The sequence below is a fragment of the Pogoniulus pusillus genome, chromosome 7 (assembly GCF_015220805.1).
Source record: "Pogoniulus pusillus isolate bPogPus1 chromosome 7, bPogPus1.pri, whole genome shotgun sequence".
In the NCBI taxonomy this organism is placed as follows: domain Eukaryota; kingdom Metazoa; phylum Chordata; class Aves; order Piciformes; family Lybiidae; genus Pogoniulus; species Pogoniulus pusillus.
Genome location: NC_087270.1, coordinates 21,835,542 through 21,858,363, shown reverse-complemented (window position 1 = coordinate 21,858,363; position 22,822 = coordinate 21,835,542). Strand labels below are relative to the sequence as shown.

The 22,822-nt window shown below is 43.4% G+C and overlaps 1 protein-coding gene and 1 long non-coding RNA gene across 2 annotated transcripts in view; one reads left to right on the top strand and one right to left on the bottom strand.

Annotated features, from left to right (window-relative positions):
- PROKR1 (prokineticin receptor 1) overlaps positions 1–5,558 on the bottom strand; it is a 10,802-nt gene extending 5,244 nt beyond the window's left edge. Inside the window, exons 1-2 of the mRNA XM_064146175.1 lie at positions 5,410–5,558; positions 3,297–3,973 (exon numbers count right to left, since the gene is read on the bottom strand). Of these exons, the coding sequence (XP_064002245.1) occupies positions 3,297–3,787 (491 nt within the window). The 5' untranslated portion in view covers positions 3,788–3,973; positions 5,410–5,558. The remainder of the gene's footprint in view (positions 1–3,296; positions 3,974–5,409) is intronic.
- LOC135176803 (uncharacterized) overlaps positions 1–22,822 on the top strand; it is a 23,750-nt gene extending 928 nt beyond the window's left edge. The window contains exons 2-4 of the long non-coding RNA XR_010302826.1: positions 8,037–8,145; positions 19,829–19,886; positions 21,867–22,822. This is a non-coding gene — a long non-coding RNA (uncharacterized LOC135176803). The remainder of the gene's footprint in view (positions 1–8,036; positions 8,146–19,828; positions 19,887–21,866) is intronic.

Genomic DNA, 22,822 nt, shown 5'->3' with positions numbered 1-22,822 from the left:
TCACGTGAAGAGACATGGAGGAAGATGAAAGAGAGCTTAGGGAAATCCTGGAGGACACCCTCTCTACACAGGTGAGCCTTCTTTAATGATCTAGATATGAGAAGACTTTTGTTAAAGAGCCTGTTATTATTTTTAGACACCGAAGCTGACAATCCACATGACAGAACCATCATGGAATGGATGGTTGCTAAATGAATGAGCTTCATCTCTCTGAACTAAACTGTCACCAAAAAAGCAAGGGCAGTGAAACCAAACCAGTGTGCTCTTGCAACAAACATCAGTGATTAATCATCTCCAGGATTGTTTTTAAAGGTGTGGCATAAGGGCTCAGTGATCCTGATTACGTCATCCACCTGGCATGTACTGGCATGGCTTTCCAAGAAAATTGTTGTCGTGGAGGCAGGAAATTAATGTGGCTGGGTCAGGAATGATAAAAAATAGAATTATTTTATTTCCCTGGAATCCTGTCCTCAAACTGTATACAAAACTTAGTTTAGATTTATTTACAGATTCGGTTTGATCAGGAATTTATTCAAAAAAGATATTATAGATAAATTTAGATATTTTGGAAGTTGGGAAATGGAAAAGGCTAAGCTATAATCACAACTTTACCCCACTATCAATCAGGCTGAAGCTGAGAATTAAGGGAACAGCAGGTCTTGCTCATAGAGGTGAGACAGGTATTCGACAGTGATCCCTTGCTGGACTCCTTTGCGGAAGCAGCCTTCTGATGCTGCAGACAATATCCAATAATATAGACTCACGCAGCAGAAGCCTGAGTCAAGTGGCAGTGCCACCAAACTCAGAAATGCCCCAAGCACTTCTTCCATGAGTGGGATCATCATGGAACCATGCTGCACTCGCAGCAGCAGGGGAGAGCCAAACCGCTAGCATCTTCCCGGTTCAGGAGGCAGCCAGGGAGTTGGCTGCTGATACGGTCCAAGAATGGCAGGTCTGGGTGTCATTAGCAGCTCTCTCAAGGACTACAGGTGTTGCCAAGCTTGCAAGTTTGCACAGAATGGTGCAAAAGTGGGGAGAACCGTCCAAAAGCAGGGATGGGATAAAACCGAAAGCCATGCAAAAAGGTAGGAGCCATCCAAAAGCAGGGACGGTCCAGTCACAGCAGGTGCTTGTCAGGCACTCTGTCAGGAGCTCTCTCAAGATTGGAACTTTTTCCTGTTCTCCCTTGCTCTATTTATGCTTTTCTAGACAAGGTGTCCATTTACCATTTTATACTGGGCGTGAAAACCCAGCCAACCACCAGCCTGGTTCCAGCATGGGCTTCCACACAGGTCAGCACACATGTGGGAAGGCATGGAGGTGAAAACAGTTTTTGCACCTTCTTCTCCCATTGTAGCCCCCAGAGGGAGGGGCAGGGGAGAAGAAAGGAATTTGGGGTACCCCAAAACAATTGTTTAAGAGTTGGAAAAGTGACTAGAAACCAATGATGCATACATGCTAGTGTTTAGGAGCTTAACCCTAAGTGGTCAGCTGTTTGCTCAAATGCTGTTTTCTTAGACACTTTAAAAGTATTTCTTTAGTAGGAGCCAATTGTCCTCTCCCCCATACCAGGTAAAACATCTGTGAACTTCCCCAGACTCTTTCCACAGAGTTGATGTCAATAACAGCTGAATCAGCCTACTATGAGCTGTACAACCATCGTCGTCAGGATTAGCTTCTTCTGAGCTGCCTTTGGGTCAGAACAAAAAACTCCATAACATTAGAATATAAAATAGCACACAGGAGAAACTGATGAGGGGAAAAAAAAGGAGGGAGGAGTGGAAATCATACAGTATGTAACTGCAGAGGGTTTACAGAGGATTTGTATTGTGTTTGTACGCGAAAGATGACTTGTTGTGATGGCCTTTCTGGAAAGGATTTACTCTGCAGTTCCCTGGTTTCGTGTGAGTCAGTTGTATCAGACTTAGGTCAGCATGAAGCTGGTCCTCTGTGCCTGGGGCTGCTGGAGTCTGCAGTGCACTAGGCTAAGAGAACAGGAGCCATAAAGAACACAAACTCTGTTATTAAAACTCCCGGCATGAGAGGCAGGCATAGAAATATCTCAGGACTGCAGCACAAAGTCGGTAGTGTAGCAGGCAGGTATCGTTGTGTTCTGCTTGCTCCTGTTATGAAGGCTGTAGGCAAAGCTCTGCTGAATGGGGTGGTGTAGCATTTTATATTTTCTGGATAGTGCTATAGGTATAGGTGCCATAATGACCTGTGTGTCTTTCCTGGCTTGCCATTGTGCCATCCTCAGAGAGGCATGTAAACAGAGAGGAGAATATGAGAGGAAAATATTTTAATGGGGGAGTGCTGCATCCATTCATCCACTTAAGCCCTCATGAGGTACTATCAAATGATTAACTTAATGATTGTTTGGTTTCTCAGGAAATAGGACTCTATTTTGCAGGGTAGATAGAAGACTTATATTTCACTCTTTCACACCAAAACAGAAACTGGGGAAAATAACTTTAGAGGAGGAAAGGAATATCCTGTAAGGGAGTAGCCCTGCTGGAAACTCACCTGTCAAATTCTGTGTCACCAATTATCTATTTAGCTTGCTGAACAGTGTTTACTTCACTATTTATTGCAAAGGCTAGACTCAGAAAACTGTGGAGGCCAGTAGTGAGGGTTTCTTAAAGATGCATGGTTTGGATCAGAATTATATACTGCTGCTGTATACCCTTGTCTCTGGGTGTTTCTGATTTGTCTTTCTCTTTCCCTTATTTCATAAGTTGTTTTGTACATTTGAATCAAACATAGAATGTCAGAGGCTGGAAGTGACCTTGGAAGATCGTGCAGTCCAACCCCCTTGCCAGAGCAGAATCACCTAGACCAGATCACACAGGAGTGCATCCAGGCAGGTTTTGAATATCTCCGGAGATGGAGACTCCACAACCCCTCTGGGCAGCCTGTTCCAGTGTTCTGTCACCCTCACAGGGAAAATTCCTCCTCATCTTTCCTTGAAACTTATGCCCCCACTTCCACCAATTGCCCTTTGCTCTGTCGTTGGGCATTGCCCAGCAGAGCCTGGCTCCATGCTCTTGGCTCTCACCCCTCACATCTTTATAAACATTGATGAGGTCACCTCTCAGTCTCCTCTGCAAGCTAAAGAGCCCCAACTCTCTTAGACTCTCCTAAGGGAATCATCTTTGTGGCTCTGTGCAGGACTCTCTCAAGCAGTTTCATAAGATCAGGTTCTACACAACAGGTGAGCATGTTAAGTCTGAATTCTGGACAGCCAACCCCAGGAGCTGAGGCCTTATCTGCTTGTGCAGTAACAGCAGCCCTCTTACCTGTCAACAGCTATGGCCAAGAGGGCGTTGGTAGAAACGTAGATGGAGACAGTCCGTAGGTAGTTGACTGAGGCACAGAGGATGTGGCCGTGCTCCCAGGACAACTGCCTCACCACATAGTAGTCCATCTCAAAGGGACAGCAGACAATGGCCACAATGAAGTCTGAGATGGCCAGGTTGGCAATCAGCAGGTTAGTGAGGTTTCGCAGCTTCTTGTAGCGAGCAAGAGCAGCAATGAAGATGAAGTTGCCAATGCCACAGATCAACATGATGCCAACCAGAGCCACCCCAATCACAATCTTGGCTGCAAAGAAGGTGCGGGTTTTGGTCATGTCATCTTCACTGTCCAGTGGCAGGTCATAGTCACTGTAATTAAAATTGAAAGGGAAGGAGAAGTTTCGCAAGGAGATTAAATCACCATTGTGGAGGTTGTAGATTGCAGCAAAGTTGAGGTTGACAGTAGCATTTGAGCTGTGTTTTGCTTGCTCCATGGCCACGTCTGTCTTCTTTTGACTCAGGTGGCTTGGCTGGCCCTTGGTTTTGTGTTAGAATTAACAAGAGTGGCAGAACACAATCGCGGCAAGTGAGAGACCTCATCAAAAGCTTCCTTCTGAGTTGTGAGTCACCTTCTCTTTGTCCCCAAGAGACATCAGAGCAACAGTCTCATTTATCTCCTTCTGTGGGAACAAAAAGAGGAAAATGTTTTCTGAGAGGAGATTACAACAAAACTACTGTCCCTGAGGCAAAGCAATAGCCACCTTATTGCTGGCTGTGCTCAGTGAGAAGAAATACTCAGAGAAAGGATGCCTTTTGGATCATGAAAACCCTCCAGCTGCACAATAGGCTGGTGGTTAAACCCAGAAGTTTGTTATACCAATGATGTAATTTTGCTTTCAGCATACAGTGAAAGGACAATACAGGAGAAGTGCAAAGTCCATTTTAAACCTCCACCAGCATTCCAGCCCATGGTGCTCTTATCCCTGTGCAAGGTATAAAAAACTGGGATGCCACCTCAATTTGCCAAAAAGTACCTGATGTGCCTTTTGGACAAAGGTTTTGCTTTATGCTGCACGTCACAGTGGGTGAGAATGAAAAGAGAACTGATGTCCTGGTTTCTAAATAAATTTCCTAATGAAGTAAGTCCTGCCAAGACCCAATGCTTCCTCTTGTCTGCCATTAATTGAGTAGGGGGACTGAATTTTCAGCCAGCACAATCCATTATTGCTTGTCTCAAACCAGTGGAGCTTTGCCAATTTACGTGAATAAGATTGAACCAGCTTTTGCTGTGAAGGCAAGTCTGGTGTTCTTAGGCAGAGTGCTTCCACAGACTGGCTTTGGGGGTGACAGGGAAAAATCTTCCTTAAGTGAGATGAAGCAGCTAGAACTGTTGAAGAGGGGGAGGAGCAGGCTCCCCTCTTCGTACTGCCTGTTTTACTAAAGGTTAAAAATGGGTTTATTTTCCACAATGAAGAAACAAATCTAATCTGTATCACAATGCTGAGAGAATTGTCATCTTGCATCTTGCCATGCCACATCTGGAAATTCTCACACCAGACTCGCAGTTGTCAGGACAGCCTCCCCTTGCTACACCCCAGAAGAGAATCAGGGGGCATTACTACTTTTTCTGCAGCGAGGCAGTAGGATGTCAGATGCTGTTGAACAATGCCCATCACGGTTACAGAGGACAGTCTCCATAGTGGAGCTGTTCCACACTTCTTTCCCTGGAACCACTCTCAGCCTACAATGTACCAACACTTAAAAATTTCTGAGAGAAACTCTCTTGTACAACTTCTGCCTCCACATTCCTTTTCAAATGGAGAGTTGCAAGATAAAAGAACAGGAAAAAAAAAAAAAAAAGCAAAGCCTAAAAGGAAATAACAGTTCGAACAATTGCCTGCTTTACAAGACATGCCCACAGCTGCCTGGAAATGTGAACATTCATTTAAGAGAAGTACTAAATAAATACTTGTTTGCAAAATCTGAATGTCGGTCAAAGCAAGGTGCAGTATCTGTTTTAGGAAGATTTCCCTTCTGATTACCAGGAGAGAGTTTTAAATAAGTAGAGACAGCATACCCATCCACAAACTAACACAACAGTACCAGCCAACCATACCTGCAGTCGTTCTCATCTTCTTGGAGGTCTCCAGCACCCTGGGGATAGCCTCCAGGCTTTTCTCCTGCAAATGTGCCGCTGTCAGTGGAGCAGAGAAAAGATCACTGAAAGCAGTCAGAGGACTTTGCTGAATGAATGATCTTTCTCTCCCTGCTGCTCAGGGGAGGATGGCTCCGCTGTCTCTGTGCATGCATCTAAAGCCTTTTCTCAGTGGGAGGCACCTTGAAGCTGTCCATGCATTTCTGATTTTAAAGAGGCAGTGCAATACAGAGACAATAGAGCACTGCCCTTCCTCGTGGATGTTTTTTCCCCTGCTTTAAACACTCTGAATGCATGAAATTCGTTGAGCGGCTTTGTTACCGAGTCTGAGCACGGAAGGTGTAAAGCCCCAGTCTGCACTTGCTCTCTAAGCTTTGTCTGTGCTGAGCAGCACCTGCCTGCACCTGATGTGAAACAGAAGGAAAATACACATCTTCTGGTGGAGAGGAGAAGGAGGGAGGAAAAAAGAGGATGAACTACTTTCCAAGGGACCTTCCATGTGAATTTCTCCTCGGCTATTGTATCCAGGACTGCTGCCGTGGCAGCTCCAGCAGAAGGAAGGTCAGAGTTTGAATAGCTGTGTGATTTATGGCTGACAGTTTTCCTTGCCCTCTTAGGCAAGAAAACTCATAGGCGAGGCACCCAGAGCAGTGAATCCTTAAGGACCTGGTAGCATTAGGTAAAGACACCTCCTGGGTGCTCTGAAGCAAGTCACAACCTAGAGAGTTATTTCTCTTGCTTCCTAGCTCTCCAGAAGGGAAGAAAACACAGAGCAGCTCCCTTGTCCTTTTCTGCATCTTTTATTCACGCTAGTAGATGCTTTTGGGATGCATAATGTAGTCCCCAGCAGATGAGACCACAGGAGGCTGTAAAGGGATATAAAGAGTGTAGAAGATTAGAAGAAAACCTAAGATGTGGCCTATAGTGCACACTGCCAAGCCTCAGCCTTGCTGAGCTTGTGGGTACTTACCACTGGAAGACAGAGATAAGGAAAGAAATGTGTTCATGTGAATTTGTGTGGGGGTAAAAGAGCTACTAGTGTCCCAAATATCTACAGCCTGCATCCGTCATTAAGAATTCAAAATGAAGATTTTCTCATCTTTATTTTAAACAACAGGTCCAGAAGAGGGTCACAAATATGATCAGAGGGCTGGAAAAGCTCCTCTGTGGGGACAGGCTGTGGGATTTGGGGCGGTTCAGTCTGGAGAAGAGAAGGCTCCAGGGAGACCTTATAGAAGCCTTCCAGTACAAGAAAGATGGGGAGGGATTAGTTCCAAGGGCTTGCAGTGAGAGGATGAGAAAGGATGATTTTAAGCTTGAGGACGGTAGATTTAGACTGAGTATTAGGAAGAAATTCTCTACAATGAGGGTGGTGAGACACTGGAATGGGTTGCCCAGGGACGTTGTAGGTGCCCCCTCCTGGGAAGTGAATTCACCCTCCAGGGTGAATGAGGCTTTGAGTAATCTGGTCTAGTGGATGGTCTCACTGTCTATGGCAGCAGGGTTGCAGCTAGACATTTTTAAGGCCAACCCAAACCACTCTCTGATTCTCTGTAATACCTGAAAAACCATGAAGAGATTTTTCCAATATCCTGAAAGAACACAACCAAATGAATCAGTACAGGCTGGGAGGTGATCTGCTGAAAAGCAGCACTGTGGAGAAGGACCTGGGAGTTCTGGTGGCCAACAAGCTATCCATCAATGTGCCCTGGTGGCCAAGAAGGCCAATGGGATTCTGGGGAGTGTGGCCAGCAGATCGAGGGAGGTTCTTCTCCCCCTCTTCTCTGCCTGGGTGAGACCCCACATGGAATATTGCATTCAGTTTTGGGCTCCCCAGTTCAGGAGGGAAAGGGATCTACTGGAGAGAGTCCAAGGGAGGGCTATGAAGATGATGGAGGGACTGGAGCACTGCCCTGTGAGGAGAAGCTGAGGGACCTGGGGCTGTTTGGTTTGGTGAAGACTGAGAGGGGATCTAGTCAATGTTTCTAAATATCTGAGGGCTGGGATTCAAGAGGGAGAGGGCAAACTCTTCTCTGTTGTGCCTTGTGATAGGACAAAGGACAATGGGCATGAAGTACAGCACAGGAAGTTCCACCTCAACATGAGGAAGAACTTCTTTACTGTAAGGCTCACAGAGCACCATTACAGGCTACCCAGAGAGGCTGTGGAGTCTCCTTCTCTGGAGACTTTCAAGCCCTGTCTGGATGAATTCCTGTGTGACCTGAGCTAAATTCTATGGTCCTGCTCTGGCAGGGATGTTGGACTTGATGACCTCTGGAGGTCCCTTCCAACCCCTAACATCCTGTGAACAATGAGGAAATCAGACCCCACTTGTGGAGTTCTGTCACAAAGAATCTATAGTAAGGATAAGGGAGAGGCAAAACAAACTTGCAGTGTACATTGGAATAAAATCTGAAAGATCCTCATGATAGGTCACACAAACCTTAAAATGTCCCTGTGCTACAGGGAGCTCTTGCAAGCTTTGTATTAGGAATGTGCATGATCTCTTTAAGACTTGGTTCAGCTCTCTCACATTATCTACTGAGTTAATCAAGCAACATGACATCCAAATATGTATGTTTCCTTAGGCTAAAACCTCAGCTGCTGCAGAAGAAGAGTCTTTTCCCATCGACTCAAGGCAAGTTGAAACTGGAACCCTGATAACAACAGCCTCTCCAAGTCTGCACTTCATACTTGGTACGTAGCTTTTGTACAGCAGTTGTTCATCCAAGTAATTGTGCTATCTATGTCAAGTTGTTCCTCAGAAAACACTCATAATATTGTGAACTGGCAGGATTTGCATGTGCTGTGTGAGGCAGTGCTTTGTAGTTGTTCCATAGAAACTGCTCATGAAACTAGTCATCCTAACAGCTCCTCTTTACAGCCCCATGGGCAGAACAGAAGTTAAAAGGTGGGTCTAGAACCTAACTGTTCTGCTTCACTACAGCAAGGGCTGGAGTAGCAGTGGAAGGACTCTAAAGCTGTTGGATGCATGCAGAAAGATTTCCCAGCTGCAAATGCTCTGTAAGAAATCCCCAAACCCACCTTCAAAAATTGTAGTCTCTTGTAGCTTCTGGTGTAAATGTGCTGAAAGAGCAGCTCCTGGGGCAGCCAGGCCACAGTATGGCCGGGGCAGGTGTCTGTTGGTGTGCAGCCAGGCCACGGTATGGCCAGGGCAGGTGTCTGTGTGCAGCCAGGACTTTTGTTGTCCCAGCATCGCCCAGCCCAAAGGATTTGCAGCCTATTGGCCGAGGTTTGCGGTAGCTGACATCCTTCCCCATAGCCCATGGGTGACATCAATTTATCACAGTATTGCAGCCTATTACATTGCCCCATGCAACACTACAGGCCATGGGGCAGAGTGGCTGGAGAGTTTGTAGAATCATAGAATCAGTCAGGGTTGAAAGGGAGTGCTCGTGAGGAGTGCTGAGGGAACTGAGGTTGTTTAGTTTGGAGAAGAGGAAGCTGAGGAAGCAATGAGACCTCATTGTTTGCTACAGGTCCCTGAAAGGAGGTTGGAGTGAGGTGGCGCTTTGTGTTTTCTCCCTTTTATAACTTGATAGGATGAGAGGAAATACCCTGAAATTGTGCCAGGAGAGGTTTAGGTTGGATATTAGGAAACCTTTCTTTCCTGCAAGAGTGGTCAGGCATTGGAACAGACTGCCCAGGGAGGTGGTAGAGCCACTGTACCTGGAGGTGCTAAAGAACTACATGGATGGGGCATTTTGGTATGTGATTTAATGGTGGTCTTAGGCTGAAGGTTGGAATGAGTGATCTTAAAGGTCTCTTCCAACCAAAACAATTCTATGATTCCATGGTTCTAAGACTGTGTGCAAAATCCTCATTATTTTGTAGTAAGAGCATGATTGTGGTATTGGATTCCTACATAGGATAAGATTTCTTCTTGTTAGCATTTCTTGGCAGTTCCCCAGTAGTGTCACAACATTAAACACTGCATCTCTCTGTTTTCAGCCAGAGAAACAAAAGTGGATTCTGAAAATGATCATATAATTTAAATGCCTCATTGTTTGTTTGTTTGTTTCCGTTAGTATTCTCAGAGTTTGGACATGGAATTTATTTGAAGGATAAATGATGAAAGAAAAAAAAAAAAAGAAAAGATGTGTAAAGCACTTTTTAAGAGACTTTCACATAACGAATTTCTGAATCAAACTTTTAACCTGAAAACAGATGTAAGGACTCTGGCCTTTCATTTCAAAGCAGTAAACTCCACATCTACTGTCTAATTTTTCCTAATTGCTGAATAAATTGGACCCTGAGTGAGGTCCTAGGGGACTTCTTTAAACTTTGCATAGAATAGAAATGGATTTTTACAATATCAGTTGGTGAAGTGTGACAAAACCAACATAGAATCATGGAATGGTTTGGGTTGGAAGGGACCTTCAAAGGTCATCAGACATCCTTTGACTTTCTGGAAAAAACATGAACAAAAGCTGTCAGCACTTATGGGTTACAACCATGTGTATTTCTGCCCAGGACTCCAGCCAGACATTCACCTCAGGGGCTTTACTAAATCTAAAAGCATGTAACAGACCTTAATGTTGAAGAGGACGTTGGAGTTGCTGATGTAAGGATTTAGGTATATTTTTCTATTAGGTGGAAATGTTTCTGTAGAGGAAAGGAACTTTTGGATGGAGTTTGACAAAAATGTCCACGCAGGACTAATCCCACCAAGGTCAGCTGTTCCAATAGTGACTTAGGCTGTGGAAAAGTCCTGGGAAGGAGAGAGAAGAGAGGTGTTTGACTTTGTTAATGTCATCGTATTGCTTTCCTCTTACCACCGTTGCCTGTGTATGCCAAAGCCACTTATGAGGTTCAACGAGGCTGAACATCAGAAATGCTGGGTCCTGTACTTTGGTCACAACAACCACAAGAATGCTTCAGACTTGGGGCAGAGTGGCTGGAAAGCTGCTCAATAAAGAAATATCTGGGGGTGCTGGTTGACAGCTTGCTGAATGTGAGGCAGCAGAGTGCTTGGGCGGGCAAGAAGGCTAACTGCATCCTGGCCTGTGTCAGGAGTAGTGAAGTGATTGTCCCAGTGCCCTGGTGAGGCCACACTTCAAATGCTGTTTTCAGTTTTGGGTCCCTCGCTATAAAAAGGACATTGAGTTGCTGGAGAAGGTCTAGAGAAGGGCAACAACACTGGTGAAGGGTTTAGAAAACAAGCCTTGTGAGGAGTGGCTGAGAAACTGGAATCGTTCAGTCTGGAGAAGAGGAGGCTGAGGGGAGACCTCATTGCTCTCTACAGCTCCCTGAAACGAGGTTGTAGTGAAATGGGGGGAGTGGGTGTGTGAAGGCAGTTTCATCTCCCTAAGGTGACAGAACAAGAGGACAATGGCCTGAAATTGTGCCAGGAAAGATTTAGATGGTAGGAAAAAAATCTTTCCTGCAAGAGTGGTCAGGCATTGGAACAGGCTGCCCAGGGAAGTGGTAGAGTCACAATCCTTGGAGGTGTTCAAGAAGCATGTGGACATGGCACTCTGTGATGTGTTTTAATGGCCATGGTGATCTTAGGTTAATGGTTAGACTTGATGATCTCAGAGACTTCCAACCAGAAGAATTCTATGATTCTACTTTTGATTATGTTTGTTGGGCTTTGTGGATTTAACTCAGCCTCTCTAAGAGCAAATGCCTGTAAGCACAGCCTTTTCTCTTGAACAGAAGGCAAAGTTCTTCTCTCCCCAAATCCTGCTTGGGCACAGCCATAGCTCTGGGGGTACTAATGTGCCAGTGGTGGGCAGTGGTAGCATGCAGCAGTGTGTGTCCTCACTATGGCAGCAAGGCAGACGATCTCCAAGAAAGCCTCCCTTGCCTCATTCACTTACCAGCTTTATTCTTGGCCAAGGCTCTTTTCTGTCATAATAATCCCAGTCATCTCTCACAGACTGCTTAATATTCAACTAAAACTGTCAGCCTAATTTCCAGAGAATCCCAAAAAGGCACATCACTGTAAATTCTGCCTTTCCTATGCCAAATATGTGGAATAGCAAAGATAAGGGTGTGGAGACTTTGTGCCAGTTGGAGATAATGATCAGTTTAAGCTAGCTGCAATGTTCTGTTTTGATGTTGACCTCCGAAGAATGTTACTGCAATAATTTTTGATTTCTAGGAATGACTTCTCAAACTTGAAGCTTGGAGATTTTAGCTAGAGATTTGAAATTTTCCTCTGCTTATGTGGCCAGTGTATAAAAGGATATGCACTAGGCAAGATTTGCAGTTGCAGAAGGCACACAGATTTGCTTTATTTCTGAAGGCTGTTCTAAGATAATTAAGGTGAAATTCATATGTAGCTCATGTAAGAAAATATTTTGGGAAGAGATCTTGGGGTTATCATCTAATCTAGGCTGCTGTTCCTGGTCTGCATTACACATACCCAAATAATTAATGACAAGTTTCCTGGCTTGTGGGTGAAGAAATTTTGTGATGTAGTGCTAGTGCCCTGTGTATGAGATGATTAAATGTCTCTTAGCTGCACCAGATAGAACTTCAGTGGTCCTGCTTCATTTTGTTATCTCTGCTTCAGATCCCAAGCCTGCATTTGGCCTCAAGAACTGTTTTACTCATACTGCATAGTCTAAAGCCTTCAAATCATTGAAAAGGAGCTTAGTGCACCCTATAGCTCAGTCAGGCCTGTTCCTCCTTTGGATTTTCAGAGGCAGTCTTGTTTATCTTGTATGTTGCTCACAATTACACGTACTGCATCCTCTTGTTCAGTGGGTGCGGGGAGCTGCGGAACTGTTTGGAAGTGGAGCAAGTTTTAATTGCCTCAGCAGGAGACAAATCCATCTGAAAACATACAGACTTCTTTGGAGGTCTAAGTGAGAGGAGTTGGATGCTTCATCTCTCAAATGTAGCCCTCAATCCTTAGAGCTACAGCCTCAAGTTTGAGCTGAATGATCAGCACTTTCTTTTGCTGTTGCTGTTCTCTGTTGACAAAGAGCTTTGATTTGTATTATCACCTCTTCAATAGCTTTATTTTTTCCTGCTCCTTTTATTCCATGAACATTACTTTCTGTTCTTTTGCCACAGACAGAATCCTGCTCTTTCACATCCCTCTTCCTGAGTGTTATGGTGGTTTTGCTATTGCCATTTGTCATTTCACCCTATATGTCCGTGGCAGGCAGAAGAATTTTCCTCTGCAGTTCCCATAAGATACTTTTTACCTAAAAGACACCCTCTTTTTCCTTATTTTTACCACCCAGAGCATGCCATTATGAAACACTTTTACATCAAGCAGTGAGAGCCATATAGGTTTGGCTTGCCTAGGCACATGCAGAAGCTCTTGTTTACTTCAAGCTCCCAGCTTATCCCTTTGGCAAGACATGAAGTTTTTAAAGCTCATGCTCCATTCTACTTCCTGAGTAATTTGTTGGTGTTTCAGTAAGTGTTAATATTGTTTTTTCCTCACAAGTTATTTGAGATTTAAAAGGCTCTCAGATTTTAAGATCAAATTGAGAAAGAAATAAATATACTGTGAAAGCCTTGTTGCAGCTGACATATGATGGTTTTCTGCACACAGTTGAAGTGACTTCTAACCCATTGGGAAAATGCCTGGTGGTAGTTTCATTTGAAGCTACTGAGAGAGTGAAACAACAATCTAGGTGTCAAAATGAGTCATGAAAAGCTGCTATTGTACCTTGATAAATCAAGCTGGTGTCCAGTCCTTAATGAACCCTCAGGGTGGGTTCAATACCTGTTCTCTTTACTCTCTCTATCAATGATCGGGATGGAGCCATTAAGTGCACCCTCAGTAACTTTGCAGATGACACCAAGCTTGGTGGCTGTGTTGATCTACTAGAGGGTAGGGAAGATTTACAGCAGAATCTGGACAGGTTAAACTTATGGGCCAAGGTCAGTTGCATGAAATTCAACAAGACTAAGTGCCAGGTCCTCCATCTAGATGACAACAACCCCATGATTGGGAGGTAGTAGTAGCAACAATAATGTGCAAACACATGCAATTGTATAATAAATTTGTGGTTGAAGGAGGAACATAAGGGAGGTCTGAGCAACTCTTGGGTGCAGCTGATAAGAAGCTGACCTATATTGCCCAGAGGAAAGAACAGATGACCTAAACCCCAATGATTTATGTGAAAGAGGGTTAGATTTGACAATGCATGGAAGTGGGTAGCATTCAAACCAGGCCTTGGATTGCTGGAATGGGAATATCACAAAGGGAACTATTGATTGTTGGGTGATATGCTGAATCAGGTCAACACCGGCCAACACACGAATCTGTTTGTGAACCACTAGCTCAGCAAGTCCTAGATTGTACTAGGAGCTACCCTTTAAATTGATTTAACATTTATTTTCTAATAGCTTGGTACCACAGCAGCCAGAAATGTCACAGCACTTGTTCTTCTGAAACTATTTTTCCTGGGCTAATAAAACATATTATTCTGTCCTTGACATGGAAGTCAATTCACATAATATGCAGAAGTGATTACTTTTTCTTTGGAGAGACTGTCAAAGGAAATTTGCAGAAGTTAGGGTGTTATTTTTCATAGGTTGGTTGGTTTAGTGGGCTTTTGTTTTACTTTGTGTTCTGTTTTGGGTTTTTTTTATTATTATTTGTGGTCCTTGAAAGCTTAATATCATGTTTTTCTATTGAAACAGCCTTTTAAAGTGATTTCTTTATGGATATGATGAGTGGCCTCTGGAGTCAGTGTACATGCATTATGAAGCAATGACAAGATCCTTGGAGATGTAACATTGCTTAACCTCTGGTAGTATGGCAAGTGTCTGAAATGCTCTGATATGAACACCAAGGATTTGACAACATTTTTCTTGAACAAAGCTATTGAAGAAGACAACAAGCATTTGAGTTAAAAGTCAGGGATGATGGATGTGGCAGAAAAATGTCCTCATCTAGCAGATCATTATTCATCTGTGTTATCCATACATAACAGAAGACAACCTTCTCAAAGAGAGATTGGGGTGGGAGAAAGAATATTCACTTATTTGGTTTGTTGTTTTTTTTTTGAGTAGTAGAGTAATTAAATTACTTGACTGCCTGTAAGAGAGCAGTAAGAATTTGGAGTGATCAAATAGGAGCTAGTGACTGGGAACAGACTCTATTCTGAATTTTATGCCTAATATTAGTTTGCTCACCATCAGAAACTGCCTTTCCAAAGTGTCTTGCTGTGCTCTCACATTTCAGACCTTAATTGTCCATTGGGATGCCTTTCCGACTTATGTTTGAAGAAGGGAGAAAAAATGCCAAGCCATGCACCTTAATGTTGTGTCTTATGCTCACAGCCCTATTTTACCAAGAGAAGAACTTAAGCAAAAACACTTTCAGGCAGTCATCCAGTCATTTAAAACAAACAGAAAGCAGAATGGGAATTACCTTCAGTTTGTGCCTTCCTGACAGCAAAAGAGGCAAAATTACAGGCGGTTGTGAAAGACAAGCTTCATTGCAGCCAAGCAACCAAAAAAACCTGAACATATGGGAGCAACTGGTTTTGCTGGGAGCAAGTAGAGAGAAAACCATTGTGAGGATTGCTGATATCAAAAGGTGACTTATGAGCAGAAGAACTGCATTTCAGGCACTGGAATGAGCTGACCAGTGAGGTGATTGAGTCACCGTGAACCTTGTAGAGTAGGGTTATAGGTCAGACTTGGTGATCCTGAGGGTCTTTTCCAACCTGAATATTTCTGTGATTTATATGTGGGCAACCAAAACTTCAGTGTAGCATGGAATGAGGACAGGCACGTGTCTGGCTGAAGACTCAGAACCCAACTGAGGTATCAGCCTCAGAACCCAAGTGAGGTGCAGCATACCTCTAGTATGCTGCAAAGGTAGCCTTGAAAATTGCATCAGAAAACCCATTTTGCTCATAATGTGCTCATAGTTCTGTTACAGAGATAGCATCTGATGAAACCAAAGCAATAACAATCAGATTTATGACTGGATGGCTCAATGCCAAGCCGCTGATTGTAGCTTTTAGTCATGTGGAGCTTTTTCCTGAGCTCTGAGATGTCATTTGAACTCTTTGGGGTATACCTAGCAATATTTGCATTTTCTCCTTGAGTTATTCCAAGTCTTAGAAGCATCTAGACACCAAGAACTTTAGGATATGGACTATATGGACCTCCCTTTTCACTTGCAGTGCTCTCTCCAGGGAGTTTCTAAGGGTATATTTAAAAGCCAGATCTCCAATGGCCTGGCTTCTGCAGTGCTTTTACTCCTCATCTCATTGATGGTGAACACTGTGCTGGCAGAGCAGCAGTGTTCTGTCCTCAGTGGCTGCTGCTGCTTTTCCTTGAGCATAATTAAACAGAGTGCAGACATAGGGAGAATCAGCCTCTAGAGCCACATTTGCAGCTCCAAATTAATTTGCAAGATAAGTCAGGAAGTTTTACAGAGTTATTCCAACTCTTTGAGGAGAGCTTAAAATCCACAATGCCATAATGTTAAAGCAAGTTGTAGTCCTTCCCAAGGACAGAGGGATTTTTATGGTGTCTATGTATGCAAGCTGTAAAGATAGTGTTGTTGGACAATCACAGAATCACAGAAACATTCAGGTTGGAAAAGACCCTCAGGATCACCAAGTCCAACCCATATCCCTACTCTATAAGGTGTACCTAAAATCATACTCCAAATCACCACATTCAAGCAGCTTTTAAACATGTCTGGGATTGGTGGCTCCACCACCTCCCTGGGCATCCCTTTCCAATGCCTGACCGCTCTTGCCAGGAAATGTTTTTGCTAATATCCAGTCAAAACCTACCCAGTTGCAGCTTGAGGCCGTTCCCTCTTGTTCTATCATTGTTTACCTGTGAGAAGAGCGCAGCAGCAAACTCTCCACAACCTCCTTTCAGGTAGTTAATGTTATGTAGAACCTCAATCTATTTTGCCTTCAGTAGCCCAGATGCTGAGATGAACATTTTGTGATCTTGAATATGTGGTAGTGGTCAGGAGTGTTGTAGAGTGATTGAAAGAGTTGGTTGTAGAGCTATAGGAACACGGGGAGTATCCAGTATGCTGAAGACCTTATCTGCCTTTGCCTGTTTCAAAAGGGAAGGTTAAAATGTTCAGTTCCTAAAAGAAGATAGGGTGTGCAAAAATGAAAATATAGGGGGGTTCATGCAGATTAGAAAAAGTGGGCATAAACAGCAGATATGCTTTTCAGTACGTGTTTCTTTTGATGAAGTCTTTCCCATGCTACTTAGACTTAGACCTACAATGACCATGTCACAATCAGGACTGTGGCATTCTTGTCCAGCATCTGTCTATGCAGCTGTGTCCTTTCCTCCTGGGTGAAATGTTTGCTGCTATCCACCCTGCATCAGCTTTATCAGTGTTGTACAGTTATGCTGCTGTTTACTTCAGGCTACACTTGGATCTGTTTAAAGTTAAATCCTGGCAGAGAATATGGCCATTCTTAATGCTTTGCCAGAAAGTCTTCTCATCTTGACTGACTACGCTGAATAGATCCAGCTGGCTGAACCAGCTGGCATTACCAATCCAGGGGGGGAAGGAAAACATTTGTCTTTACCTGTATTTGCATTTAGACACTGTTCCTTTTGTAGCCTGAGACCCCAGTTTGAGCAGATGATTGCTTAATTTACAAGAGAAAAAAGCATTGGAAGGGAAAGCTCCGTGAACTTGTTTTTGGTTTTGCATTTAATCCCCTAGTCCAGCAGTCTACTTAGGCTAATTAGTCAGCAGGAATGCGGGTGAAAGGACCACCAGTTTCTTGAGATTAAATCTGTACAAGAGCAGAGCAGATATGACCTCTATAGATCTGATGGTCTTGAATCTGGCTGCACTAAATAGTGGATGGCTTTTAACACACTTGTCCTTTTAGGATGAGGGATGAAAAGGTTAAGACTATGCTATGAGCACATAACTGGCAGAGAGGTGAAAGGATGCCAGTGAAGTTTTGCACTGAGAAATTGTGCATGTGGAAAAAGTGCCCGAGGGTGTCTTTGGAAGCTTATGTTGATCTTCTCTAGTTTGGAAGCAGCAGTAGTTCTCAGCAGGGAGATTTCCTTTATGGGGTTCAGAAAATCTACCACAAAAAGGAAACAAGGTACATAGGTTACATCTTTTGGTTCTTTCAGGTGGGCTGAAATGTGTTGGGGTCTGGCTAAAACTATATTTCCAATTCACATCCATTTAATGTCTGCTGCCAGAAGGGAGAGAAGCAGAGGCAGAACCTCTTGGGGAGCAGAAGCCTTCATGGAACTGTGTGCTGTGTTGAAGACATGTGCTCTGTTCTGGGTACAACACTTGCCCTTCCTCAGCTCTCCTAGGGTTCCCTGCATTCACTATATTCTCATGAAGGAACTTCATCTCCCGTGGCTATGTGACGTGAAACACTGGGTGAGATGTTTAAATGTGATGCTGTTATTCTATGAGAATTTAAGGAGTTTAACCTTCACCCCCTTCAAAGTTTGTACTGCCTGTGTGAGTCTTCATAAAAATCCTCAGTCACCTTCCTTAGCAAAAATAACATCTTTTGTAGTTTAGTCTGTGAAAATGTGGCTTTGGAAAGCATTTGGCAATGGATGAACTCTCAGAAATTCTAATTCACTAAAATCTCTTTTTATAGCCTGTTAAACCTGAGTGATTGGATTGTTTGTGAATGACACATTTCAGTTTCTGAGTGCCTAGTGCTGCAAATCTATTCTTTGTTCATTCTGCATCCACATGAGTGCTCCTTGGGAGTATCCATGTAATCAGCACAGTCATTTCATGCAGGATGGATCTTAGAGGATCTCGTGGCTTTTATTAAATGTAAGACAAATTGCTCAACCTCCACCTTTGGCTTTCCATTCAGCAATGGAAACATGCCACTGCTGTAAGTCTCATCTTTTGCACCAAAAATATCTCTGGTAACACTACATTAGGACAATTACTCTAAAATTTACATTGTTTGCTGCTGCAAAAAGGAATCATGCAGGTGCCTCCCCTGACCTGGGTATTTCCTGCCCCTCCAATTAATTTTTATCAAGAGTTAATGAGATGAAACAGTAAGCTGCTTTTTTTTTTTTTTTCTCCTTTTAAAGATAAATCTGTTCTGTGTCTTAGAGCTGCCCTTGTAGATTACTTCATAGTTAATCAAAGCTGAGGCTTAACATTTCAAACCCAGCTGTTTTCAGCAACAAATGCTAGCAGGTCACTAAATGCACTCAGCCTGAATTTAATATGCCTTAAAACAATTCTCTTTGGTCGTAGAGGAAACAATTTTCCAGCTAGAGTTCATCTTCCTTTTGTCACTGCATTTCCTCAGACTTTGGTTTGAGCTGGTACAGATTTGCAGTGCTCTCAGGTTTGCAGCAAACAAATATGTTATCATAGAGGAAGAGAAGCAACTCTTCAGGTGCTGTAAAACACTATTGATTTGATCTTTTTGCTAAGGGATGCAGTAGTCTGCCTACTCTTATCAAAATGAAGAGCTGCAAAGATGATCAGAGACCTGAAGCACCTCTCCTGTGAAGACAGGCTGAAAGCTAAGGGGCTGTTCAGCCTGGAGAAGAGAAGGCTTTGGGGATATTTTATAACTGCATCTCAGTATCTGAAGGGGGGACTGTTTGGAAGGGCTTGTAAGTGATGTGGTGAGCAGCAATGATTTGAAATTGGAGCAGGGTAGATTTAGGTTGGACATAAGGAGGAAGTTCTTCACAATGAAGTGAAGTACTGGAACAGATTGCCCAGAGATGTGGTTGAGGCCTCATCCCTGTGGGCATTCAAATCCAGACTTTATGGGACTCTGGGCAGCCTGATCTGACTTTGAATATTCTTCTTTATCTATGTATGGCCTTGCATGAACTGCTGGACTCTTATTAGAAAAAGGGTCAGAGTTTCTCCCAGCAAACTTCCAGAACAGCTAGATGGTTCTAAGTCTTGGTATTTTCTTCTTAGTGGGATGTTTGATGCAGATGTTTGATAACTGCTTGTTGTTAGCTTTCTTAAATAAAGCTGCACGGATTCAGAAGGAAGTTAGACATTTCCAAAGCAACAAAGTTTTCTTAGCACTGGTTTGATCTCTGTCTGAAGAAATCTCCTTTTCCAGGAATTCCAGAGTGTATAAACAGCATAAAGTTAGAGGGATTATATTAGTTGGTAATAAATCTGAATGGAAAACCATTGAAGCTAGACATTAGCACTACGACAGTGTGCCATAATGGAGTTTTGCAAGCATCAGAAGGCACCTGACTGTATTGCTCTGAAATGGTAGCTTGAATGCTATGTGATGTCTAGTTTAAAACAGATTTACCATTTTAAAAGCCAGAATAGTTTTACTGCACTAAATAGGCTGTGCTTTGAAGCAAAGTGTCCTTGCCTACCTTGCCATTTCTTCACAACTGAAAACTGCTCAGGGTTTTTGTGTTCTCTTCTCCTTTTCTTTAGTTCTGTGTGGAGAGGAATAGCCATAACTGGATAATATCTTGAGCTCCTGTGATAAGAGGTGAGAATATGTTATTAATCTCTCCTAATAGCTGTATTTTTCAAAGATCTCATTTGTTGACATTTGGTAAATGGTGAATTGCTTCAAAATGGTGGAAAACAATTAAGAATGCAATCTGTGTTATACAACCAGAGACAGATAACTTCATTGCTTTGTTCTTACAATCTGAAGTTATGGTTTAGATTTTACAGCCTTATTCAATTTGAAAGGACAAAGTAACACATTTAGAGTTTAACATTTGAGTACAGTTCCATGTTACCTGAAAATAAAATCAAAGATGAAGTCCATAATGGCTATATTTAATTTCATTTGCAGCAATGTGAGTTGTTGGCTGCACTTCAGACAGGCTCACATTGCCATTTCCTTCCCTTCTGAAGAGCAGAAGGGGTACTTACTTGGCAAGAAGAATCTGAAGTTGCTGATTAGGTTTTTAACTTGGCTTTCCACCACCAGACAGATTTAGTAGGGCTGAAAAACTGTGCCTATGAGGTGTATGGAGGAGCAGAGAAGAAATAGCTGCAAAAGTCATAAGATGGTCCCAAATTTCCTAACTTCTTGTCAGAGACTTGTATTCCTACATCTGTTGATGTAAGATCATTAAAGACAAGTGCATCTCTCAGTTTCCTGGATAACAACAGAAAAACCTCAGTAGTGCTTTTAACTCTAAAGTTCCCTCGGCCGAAACACATCTGACATAAAGGCAGAGACTTTCTGGTGCACCAAAGTCCATTCAAGCACTGTAGGAGTGTACTGAAAACATAGATGACCTACTTTTTAGCTAGCTGACTGTGAAGTAAACAGATGTCTTGGTACTCAAATTTTCCTTATCCATTCTTGAGTGCAGCTTCTTAAGGATGGCTGCCTGGGATCCATATTTGAATAGTTCAGTCCTTAACATTTCAGCTTTCTATTGTGTGTTTGCTCACCTCTGCTATTAAGGAACTGATATAATACTCTTCCTTTCTTTCCCTGCCAAAATATCGGTGTGTCTGATTCTTCTTGATCTTACTTGTTACTAGTTAAAAGGTTTTCTTGCTATTTTTATAGATCTTCCACTTGTTTTTTTTCTCTCCTCCGTCTGGAAACTTGATGTAATCTCTATCATACTGTACAGAAGTCTCTTGAAGAGAGATGAATGCTCAAGAGATGCAGTGCACAAAGCCGAGGGAGCTTGTCCAGTGTTCTCTTTGCAAGCTTGTGGCAGGTGTTCAGAATCACAGAATATTAGAGATTGGAAGAGATCCAGAGATCGAGTCCAACCCCCCTGCCAAAGCAGGATCCCCTAGAGTAGTTCACACAGGAACACATCCTGGTGGGTTTTGAAGGTCTCCAGAGAAGAAAACTCCACAACCTCTCTAGGCAGCCTGTTACAGGGCTCCACCACCCTCACTGTAGAGAAGCTTCTTCTCATGTTGAGGTGAAACCTTTTGTGTTCCAGTTTGTAGCTGTTGCTTCTTGTCTTATTTCTGCTGACCACCAAAAAGAGCTTGGCCCCAGCCACTTGATACCCACCCCTCAGATATTTGTACACATTGGTCAGATCTCCTCTTGGTCTTCTCTTCTCAAGACTAAACAGCCCCAGGGCTCTCAGTCTCTCTTCCTAGGGGAGATGCTCAAGTCCCCCAAACCAGCTCTCTGCTGAACTATTTCCAGCAGGTCCCTGTCACTTCTGAGTGGGGGAGCCCAAAACTGGACACAATATTCCAGGTGTGGTCTCACCAGGGCAGAGTAGAGGAGGAGAAGAACCTCCCTAGATCTGCTGGCCACACTTTTCTTGTTGCACCCCAGGATGCCATTGGCTCTACTTGGCCATTGCATGTAAGGAAAAAAATATTTACTGAAAAAGTGGCCAGGCATTGGAACAGGCTGCCCAGGGAGGTGGTGGAGCCACCATGGTGGGCTCAGGTTGACTGTTCCTGATGATCTTAGAGGTCTTTTCCCACAAAAATGGGAAATATGATTCTATTCTATTTTATCCAGCACAGAGACATCAAGTGGCTATTTGAACCATGCACCAGCAAGAGGGCAGTCCTGACTGGTTTAAACCTTCTTGGTTTCTTTGCAAAACAGATTTATCTGCTATATAAAAGAAAATATTGGCACTTTGCTAGATCTTCCGAGACAAAGGGCATCACTTCCTCATTCTGCAGTTAAGAAGGTATGGGATTTAGTGCATCACTTTTTCATAGCACTTGTGCCAATAATCCCATTATACACCACAGCTGCAGAAAAGCAGTTCTGCAGCGATAGTTATGATTCAGCCACAAGCCACAGGTGCAATAAAACTGCCAGCAGTCTGACTGTAGAAGAGCTGTTTCTATGAACATCTTTGAGAGTACATTAAAATCTGCTTTTCTCCTGATGTGGAAAATTTGAGAGGATGTGCAGATGGGACCTTTTCACAGCTGCATGTAGGCACAGCACTCTGCGTTAGCAGTCTAGTGCCTGTGCAGTGTGCAGAACAGCTCCTGTGTCCTAGGGCAGGGCACAGCTGCAGTTGTGGTATCTCCTGTGGGCTGTGACTGTGCCTGGCTGACATGCCCTGTGGCAGGGACCCAAGGAGTCCAGCATACTGGCTGAGGAAGGACATTGGTGCTTAGAAGGCTGTGCAGATGCATCTCCTCATACATGGAAGTCTGTGAACCTCTGTTAAGCCTTTTCCACTTGGCTGAGTGGAGAATGCAAACATCTCACGCTCCAAAATGCTAGTTTGGTGACAAAACCAATGAAAGCAGGAAGACCTTGCTTTGCTCTTTTACTTCCTCAGTATTCATCCAGTTGCAAGTGTATTTTCACTATTCACTTGTTCTGCTGCAGTATCACCTTGATGATCTCTGAAGCTGACTGAACTGGATTGCTTGTGCCTTGTGCATGGGAAGCCTTACAAATTGTCACCTGGCTTTGAAACTGAAGGAGTAACAAATTTATGAAAACTA